General features: G+C 32.2%; 2 protein-coding genes across 4 annotated transcripts; one reads left to right on the top strand and one right to left on the bottom strand.

The window, feature by feature from the left end:
• The first annotated feature begins 1,796 nt into the window (after positions 1–1,796).
• Positions 1,797–2,872, top strand: LOC114170014 (tetrapyrrole-binding protein, chloroplastic). Its single transcript, XM_028055477.1, has one exon. It carries the CDS (start codon positions 1,885–1,887, stop codon positions 2,734–2,736), a length of 852 nt encoding a protein of 283 aa, XP_027911278.1. The 5' UTR covers positions 1,797–1,884; the 3' UTR covers positions 2,737–2,872.
• A 487-nt stretch (positions 2,873–3,359) lies between these two features.
• LOC114170015 lies at positions 3,360–7,619 on the bottom strand. 3 transcript variants are annotated; one of them, XM_028055478.1, is made up of 11 exons: positions 7,370–7,619; positions 7,168–7,243; positions 6,982–7,054; positions 6,819–6,870; positions 6,402–6,463; positions 5,526–5,589; positions 5,321–5,381; positions 5,136–5,222; positions 4,664–4,757; positions 3,916–4,018; positions 3,360–3,724 (listed from the first exon to the last, which is right to left on the bottom strand). In XM_028055478.1, exons 1-10 carry the CDS (start codon positions 7,533–7,535, stop codon positions 3,926–3,928), a joined length of 828 nt encoding a protein of 275 aa, XP_027911279.1. In that variant the 5' UTR covers positions 7,536–7,619; the 3' UTR covers positions 3,360–3,724; positions 3,916–3,925. The 3 variants fall into 3 exon arrangements, with proteins under 3 accessions (XP_027911279.1, XP_027911280.1, XP_027911281.1); XM_028055479.1 differs by having other exon boundaries at positions 5,321–5,378; XM_028055480.1 differs by having other exon boundaries at positions 7,168–7,253; positions 7,370–7,613.
• Between the last annotated feature and the right edge of the window lie 1,854 nt (positions 7,620–9,473).

The raw sequence follows: 9,473 nt of genomic DNA, 5'->3' as shown, positions 1-9,473 counted from the left end.
TTATCTGCACACTCCCTCAAATGATATTTTACTTTTTAGAAAAATAACTTTCGAAATATATATTATAAAAAAAATTTGGATTAAGTTTTTTAAAATTTGTAGAACAAAATTTCTAAAACAAAATTTTTTGAAACAAAAGTTTTCGGAACATATAAAATGTACTACATAATTAGTTTAATGGGATGATATTTAAAAAGAAAAGAAAATCTTTGTATATAATAATACTTTTTGGAATGATTTTTTCAAAAAGTTTTTACATGAAATATGTTTTGGAAAGAACTTTCCAAACATATAAAAATTCTAAAACAAGTTTTTTATTTATTTTTCTTCTTCATATGTAATGTTCCCCATCCTTCTTTCTTCCATAGAAGCAATGGTGAAAGTGATAGTGGTGAAGGGTATTTAAGTTTTTTCCTTTTATTATAAGGGTGTGGTTAGAAATTGTGGGGTAGTGGTGCAGAAAGTAATAGCTAAAGCCTTTATTTGGATCAGACCCATTTTAGTGAGTTAAGACAAGTCCAGATGAATCCAATTATCACGCTTCCTGTACTCTCGTGATTACTACATGCACCCCCAATTACATCTTCATTCACCACTTTGAGAGGAAGAAGAGGAAAAAAGAGAGAGATTAAAATTGGTGAAAATCTGGTTTCAAAAAGCTCGTTCTGAAAATTATCATTTAAGTAGTTTATTTCAATACTTTCACGATCGAATTTTTGAAGAAGTACAACTTCTTCATGCATATATGTATGAAAAAATAGCACATTTTTCGTAAATTAAAATTAATTTATACTCGTATTAAAAATAAAAATTTAAGAAAACAATGCCACTACCATCATCCAATAAACCACTTAAAAAATTGTCCGAAATATGTAAACTTGAACGGATCCCAATCATATGACCGACCAACAACAGTGTTGCGCACAAAAATCAAATGAGAATTACATTGTGTGGTCTGCAGAGAGCCAAACAAACATATTTATAATTTCAGTTAAATAAAAAAAATGAAATTCATTTTCAACCATACATTTTTTTAATTTTAAAAAGAAATAAATATTTTTTTAATTCATTAATTTTGAAAAAAAAAATTACATATCGTGATTTAGACTAACATTTAAATTGTTAATAAAGTTTATTACATTCTCATTGAAAAAAGAATTACATGTCGTGTTTTAGACTAAAATTTAAATTGTTAATAAGGTTTAATAAATTCTCATTTCAATGTTAATTATGAAGACAGTTTAACAAGTCTTCAAAAATAATATTATTGTTTAAAAATAATTATATTTATTTATTTTTAAAATTTAAAAATCAAAATATATCAATAATATTTGAAACATAAACTAATTTTAATTTTATATCTAAATTTAAAGGCTAAACATATAATTAATCTTTTTATTTTTTCACAATATATACATTGGCTTAAATATCATGATACAGAAATAGCAATTTGTAAAATAATTGCACATGATTTTTATGCTAAATTTTCCATTTCTTTCTCTAACACTCTCCTAAACATACAAAAGCAAACTCAAATTAGCATACATAGAAATATCCAGAAAAGAGGCATACTCTTTCTGGTTTTCTTGTTTATGACAAAATAAAAAAGAAAAGGAGTGTACTCTGCCACATATCATTGTTTCTAAGAAAAGAAAAGAAGTGAATTTGATGATGGAATTAATTGTGCTGAGAGGGAAAGAAAGAGAGTGTGATCAAGCCTCACCCTCATTCAACCAATCACAAACTCCCATTATATTGCTTTTGATTAAACTCATCACAGTCCCACCCCACACATTCCTTATCCCCTCCCTTCTAACCCAAACTTGCATCAAAAAAACTCCTTCAAATCACATCAACACACAAACACTTCTCTTCAACCCTTTCATGTTATCATCTCAAACAAAAATGGCCACAAACTCTCTCCATTACTCCATCCACCACCACCACCATTCCCTCCTCAAACGCCACCACCACCACCACCCTTCAGAAACTCCTCCTCCTCCCACATCACTTTTCCTCAAACCCTCCACACCAACCACCACACACTTAACTCTCTCCCACCACACTTCTTCTAACTCTCACATCACTTCCTTTTCCCTCTCCCAAACCACACCCTCTTCTTCTTCTTCCTCCTCCTCCTCCACCTCCCAAACCAGCCCCTCCTTCGACCTCCTCCGCCACCACCTCTCCTCCCAAAACTTCCAGCAAGCTGATGAAGAAACCCGGCGTCTCCTCATCGTGCTTGCCGGAGAAGCAGCCCAGAAGCGCGGCTACGTGTTCTTCTCTGAGGTGCAGTTCATCTCCGGGACCGACCTCGTCACCATTGACACCCTTTGGAGGGAGCACAGCGGCAACAAATTCGGGTACAGTGTGCAGAAAAAGATTCTGGAGAAGGCCAATGGGGACTTCACCAAGTTCTTCATCAAAGTGGGGTGGATGAAGAAGCTTGACACTGAGGTGGAGCAGTACAACTACAGGTCCTTCCCTTCTGAGTTCATCTGGGACCTCAATGAGGACACCCCAGAGGGACACTTGCCTCTCACCAACGCTCTCAGAGGGACACAGTTGCTCAATAACGTTCTCAACCACCCTGCTTTTGTTGATACTGACAAAGAACAAGGTGGAAAAGATGATGCTGGGAACAATGACAATGGGGCACTCCCAGGATCAAAGGATAATAGTTCGTCTCCGAAGACTTTGTCTCAGACGGTCTTTAAACCGGATTATAGCTTCTGAGTGCACAGAGGATGTACTTTAATTTGGACTTATAGTAATTATTAATTTATCAACCACTGCAAATGGATGATACTTCATTGTTTTTTCTTCACTTTCTTCCATCGTATCAGCTTTTTTTGGCTAATGTCCTCTTAAAGATTCTGCCTTTTTGTAATTGGGCTAACTGCGTTTTACAAACTCTTGAACGGAAGGTTGGTTCTCAATTGTTGTCATAATAACTCATCTGGTGTGGCATTCACTGTTACACTCGAAAACGGGACAACAATTGCTAACGTTGTTACTTGAGTTTTCAGCTAGATTGGTGCTTGCGCACAACTTTAAATATTTGTTGTGATTGTTAGGATGGTAAAAATTACAGATAAAAAATAATGTGATTGCTTGCAATGCTACTGTGAGGTAGCTTTGAAGCTCAGGGAAGAGAAAGTCCCAACAAAGAGATGGGAAGACAGAATGAGATGAATTATTCACCAATTGTTTTCGTAATCAAATTGGAATGATAAAGGAAAACAGCTTTATTCTTATTTAAAAAATTAGCATTTATTGTTTGTTCCATGAGCCCAATCACTCAGAAAAAGAATCATAACTTGCTATATTAAGATTCAAAGCAAATATTATGATCATTGTAGATGTAAAATGTATTTCACACTTATCTAATAGCAATTTATGATACATCAGTTATAATTAGTTGATCATGTAAAATGTTTTACATTCACCATACATACCAATTTTATACTACAACATTTTGTCATCTCATTTCCTCTCTCGATAGTCCATTCAAGGAGAGGAAAGTAGCCTGTGTAAAGTAGAGTTCCTTCAAAATTTTGAAAGGAATAATAAAGAGCTAATTTTTACAACATAAGCTCAAATGAATGGTACATATAATTTCCAAAGGTTGATGATGTACACGAGTTGCCTCCTTGGTCAGTCACATTAAAACAAGAGTTGCCTCCTTCCAAACCAACTTTTTCAGTGCTATGAAGTCCAGTACCTTAGATGTAACAAAAAAAAAGAGTAAGTTTGTATAGTAACACTAAATTAGCCAACCAGCTCAGCATTACAGAAGAGAGTGCCAAACTTGACTTTAGTTCCGAGGAAATTTTTATCCTTTCCATAGAAACCGATAAAGAAAGCTACTTTATTGTTTGACATAATGTAGACTTAATTTAGAGCAAAACTTACCCAGCTAACACTATGCACAGGGGCACAGTCTCCTTGTGTGTTGATGTAAACCATCACAAGAAAGCATAGACAGTGTTTCAGTGTACAAACAAGATCCTGGATTCTGAAAATACACAAATCAAATATCAATGTCCTGAAACTTTTTTTCCCATGAATGAACTGAATATTTCAGCCATCCACACTCCATTGATTTAATTGACATGCTCATATCTCCATATAAAAAAAAAAAAAATCTACAAAATTAAGGTCCAGATGCTCTAATTTCCATGGATGAACAATTCAAAGAAAGATCATGTAGGTACATTGTAAGACTACTGCATATCCAGCAGGAATTTAAGTTAATATAAGCTATGGAAATGTGGAGGCCATCTAATATTCAAAGATTTTCCAGCATATTACTATGGTGGTATCTGAAGAGAAAATAAAAAAGGTACAAGTCGCTAGAAGGATTCTAAAAGCTTATGAATGATCACCGACCACCTTCAACATGGAGTTTTGAAATTAAAACCACCAGCTAATGGTTCTGTGAGGGTGCACACATTAAGACATATACAAGCCACTTCAAACTAAATTCCAGTTTCAAAGGACCCATCAAATACCCAGTATTAGTAACTACAAACCAGTAAGGGATTACGACACCTATCATCTAATCAAAATTATATTGGAAAAAAAATTACCTATTAGTTAACCACTATTTATCAGTTTCTGGAATCTAGCATGTTTTTATTTATTAAATCATAATCATTACCAGATGCATTGGGGCATCATAAACAACTTCAGCTGGTTGATCTGATCCAAGACTTGACAAGCAAGACCCCTTGCAGCTCATATATTTCTGAATACTGCCAACATACTCATGAACAATTGATAAGATCAGAACATCAAACGAAAGAAATAATTATCAGCATGCATGCATGATATTCCTTCCTCACAAAATATTGCTTTTGTGCAAGACATCATGGCAACTTGGTAAGTAAGATTGCGTCAAGTCAACAAAAAAACGTGGAGTGAAAAAGACGAAGACCAGAAAGCTAAATATGTGATGAAAACCATGCAAGTTAATAAAATTAGACATTTTGTGCAGTAAGGATAAATTACACAGTAAACAGTACCACTGAAACACATTATAAATTACACAGTAAACAGTACCACTGAAACACATTATCATCATACATGCACATCCAAAATAGTTTAGAACACAATTTCAGTGCATCACTTACATGTCACAATTATTAAGCACCGCGAGTTTATTCGGGACGCATAATTGTCCTCTTGATTTGCAAACAGAATTACATGATTCACCTTGCCTGTCAAACAAGTGATAATAGGTTCAACTGCTATGCTACGGCAAGAAACTATAAATGTCAGCCTTACTAAGAAAAGAAGCAATTTAGTAATTATTGACCTTCCAACAACAACATTGATGCCATTCAGTCTTGCTTCTACGAGAGTCCTATTTTTCCCTGCTTCAATGCATGAAAAGGAACAGATTTCATCTAAATAGGGAGAGATGGGATAAAATCATAAAGTATTGGTAACACAATATGATTAAGAACTTAGCAATAATTACTGGCCATTAACTAACGTGACAGTTTCCTCTGCAGACTTACACGAAGAATTCGACGGCAGAGAAAAGCAGTGGTGGAAGTCACTAATGTAAGCATTTTCATGGACCTGAAACATTACACAAGAGATAGAAACATTAGCAACTCATTGTAAATAGTTTTTCAAGCTCTTGAGTTAACACTTGGACTCTAATGAAGTTTAGATCTTAAGCTAAAAAAAATTAAAAACTAACCCACATGCAATTTTTTGTCAAACTTGTATGAGTTGTGTATACTGACAAAAACACTATACTCAATTCAAAGTTACATGCAGTCTTGACCTCAATGCACAATTTTAGTAGATTTTATGGCATACTTGAGTTTCCTATGTTTGCAGTATGTATTGGGTTTGGTTTATGAACCTGATAATATCTTGTTCTATTTGACCAAACTACATAACAGTGTATCTGTGGAGCCTAGTGTAATGGTATTCAGTCACGGTTTTAGCCTAGCTGTATAACTTAGTTTAAAAGTTAGAATTTTCAATATTAATTGCTCCTATGCTATTATGTCTAGGTAAATAATATTTTGACAACACGAACTGTAATTTGTAAATATTAAACAGCTTGGAAATATAAATATATTAGACACCAAGATATCTACATTCTTCTATTAGACCTGTGTAAAAAGACAAGTAAAACGCCTGCCCATGGTGGTATTTTGCTCTTCATACACCAAAAATTTAAAATCTAGATGAGGTCCTATGGTCTTGAATGTGTATGAAATAGCAATTACTATTGGGCTCCATTTTAGCCTGTCTAAATTATACCAGGTAAACCTGAGCAACCTTGTACATTAAAGGTATAACCGTATAAATAGTTTCTCAAAGTAAGTTAAAACTTCAAGAACGATAATATAACAGGAATCCAGGAGTATACTCACCACACTCTCGGAACTATGACGGCATCTCCCAGCACAGTAGTCAAAAACACTTGTATAAGTTCCTGCCAAAAAATAAAATGACGTCTGTCAGAACAAAAAATTTTGGGATTTATCAACACGCATAAGAGACTTTGGGTCACTTAAGAACCAGTTAGCAGAAGGAAAACCAAGCCAAATCAGGAGAGGAAAGAGAAAGATGAAAATCTCACTGTTTATGTTTCTTATTAAAATTATACATGCAACAAAATTCATCAGAAACATGTAGGAAAATCCGTGTGAAACCAGACATTCTGGTCACTAGGGCAAACGTGTATGAAATCGGTCACATGTCTAGACAAGTTAATCAAAAGTCCTAAACACAATTCTACACAACAACCAAACAAAAAAGGAATGTAAAAAGATAGAAACAAACATTACTTGCAGTAGCAGGCTTAGCAACCTTCATCTTCAGCACTTGTTCCTTACTCGTCTGCTCAATCAAGTTAAGCAAAAATATACTAAGACCCACACTTTGTTCAATTAGATGATGCCCCAAAGAGGGGAAAGAGAGAATAAGGTGAAATATCTCATAAGGGGTTACCAGAGCAGGATTGAGGCAGCAGGAAACACAATATTCATAAGAGTTGCAGCATCGTGAAAGAAGATTGCATTCACTGCAAATAGAAACAAAGTCAACGTTAGATGGCAACAACATAGTTGGTGTTTGTTTGTTTCTTAAGTTGTTCCCTTCAAATGCAAGTAAGAGTTTGGAAACAGAAAAACTCACTGACAAGAAAATTTCTCCCCCTTCGGAGGGCAGCAACGAGAGCGTGAATTTACAGACACAGCATTACACACATAACCTACCAAATACTAATCAATGTAAATCAATACCAATCAAAAGTATAACATTGATAGTAAATAGTGTACAACAACACTGATAATATCATAAGTGAATTAAGAAAACTAGAAAAAATTCGTTGACCAACCGTTTTCATCTGAAAGGAGGTATCTGCCTTGAACGGTGGTTTTGCAGGGGTGGAGGGTTTGAAAGCTAACATCCTTCCTAATTGCAGTGATCCTTGGTGAAAAATTAAAGATAAACAGAATAAGCAACAAAATCGTCCTCGATGATGATGATGCACACACTTCCATCACCGAATCATGTGAAAAGTTTCAGTTTCAATTAATTTCCCACCTTTGACCTCGACCAATCCCAGATTCTGTACCAGATTGATTGTTCTGTTCGTTGTCTCTCTCGCACCAGTGCGTGTCCGGCCCAAAACTTCCTGGGTACCGTTTTGGGTAAGTTGGAATGGGCCCAGCCCATCTGTCAGCCCAAATAAATTTTAAACAACAACAACAATAATAATAATAATAATAATAATAATAATAATAATAATAATAATAATAATAATAATAATAATAATGTATAGTAGTAAGGAAAAATGTAGTATTATAATATATATATATATATATATATATATATATATATATATATATATATAATTTAGTGCTTTCCCATATTTTATTTATTTATGGAGAAGCCTTTGGTAAAAGTAATTGATTTATACTTCGATATTTTGTGGGAATATATATATATATATATATATATATATATATATATATATATATATATATATATATATATATATATATATATATATATATAAAGTTTATTAAAATTTAAATGAGTTGAAAATCTTGTATTGACATATAAAGATGATCAATTATTTTACCCTGTCTAAAAAAAAAAACCCTTAAAATATGTAAGTGGAAAGGGTCTATAATAGATAAATTTGATTTAAAAAATTAAAAAAATTTGGAAATTCGTCTATAATTGAGAAACAAGTGTCTCATTCATTTTTTTTTCTTTCTTTTTCCTTATACCAAAGGTAAGTTGTTCTCTTTCTAGAAAAAACCGTGTACTTTTATAATTCTAAAAATCACTATTTAAAGACACGGAGAAGGAGAATGAATAAGAAAATAATATTTTTCTTTAATGATATTTAGAAATATGAAAATTCTTAATCTTTTAGAAAGCATGGGAAAGTTAACATGAGAAGCATCATAGCATATGGCTTACAGGCTAAAATGTAAGATGAAGTCAACAAAGATAAAAAGAAAAAAAGAAAAGAAAAGAAAAAAGAACCTTCCTTTTTCAAAATCCAATCTAATTTGGTACCGTTGGACTTTTTTCGGTGCTTGCAATCATTGTTAACATATATTAATATTATAATTTTATTTTACACATTCTTTTACCATCTTTACTTTTGTAGTGATTTTTTTTTCAAGTGAATTGATTTTTACAGTTGTTTTTATTTTTATTTTCATCATTCTTATTATTATATTAAAGATTATTAAACTATAATGTGTTAAGACCCTGTCTTTATTGATATTTTTTCAACTTTTTCGAGTTAAACTAACTTTTGTATTTATACTCTTTCTTATTTTTTTCTCAATGGAGAATTTAATTTTATATTAATGATTGTTTATGAATAATTAATATGATATTTTTTAATTATATTTATTTATTATATTATATTTTTTTTCAAATATAAGACATTTTTCAAAAATAGTTCATAAATTATATATATACATACTCATTTAAGATAATTTGATTGTCATGTGATAGATTACTGTGTTATTTGGCTATGCAATAATTTACACATGCTTCGTCTAAGTATACAAAATGAACTTAGTGTGGATTTACACATTAAATAATAATAAAATATTTTTTATATGGCAAAAAAATGACCCTAAAATAATATTTTCTAATAATCAAGTAAAAAAAATGTCATAAAGTGGCAAAAAAATATCCGTAGTTAGAAATGTTTAGCGTATGAAAATCTAGATTCATTTAGTTTGCTTGAAAAGGTTAATAAATCATAGTTGTTTTATCATAAAGATCCTACTTTATCGATTTATTAGCTTATCGAGTTAAAACATTTATATTTATCTGTGTAAAATGACAAACTGAATAATTTTCTTTTTTTTTTCCTTTTTAAGTATTTACGAGTTTAATGGACATGCTGTGTGGTATAAATTGTGTGTACAACTTATTAAAAAGTTAATTTTTAAGCCTCAAGGTAA

Source organism: Vigna unguiculata, chromosome 11, assembly GCF_004118075.2.
Source record: "Vigna unguiculata cultivar IT97K-499-35 chromosome 11, ASM411807v1, whole genome shotgun sequence".
Classification (NCBI taxonomy): Eukaryota; Viridiplantae; Streptophyta; class Magnoliopsida; order Fabales; family Fabaceae; genus Vigna; species Vigna unguiculata.
Note: the sequence above shows the minus strand (reverse complement) of the source record. Positions and strands in the feature narration are given on the sequence as shown.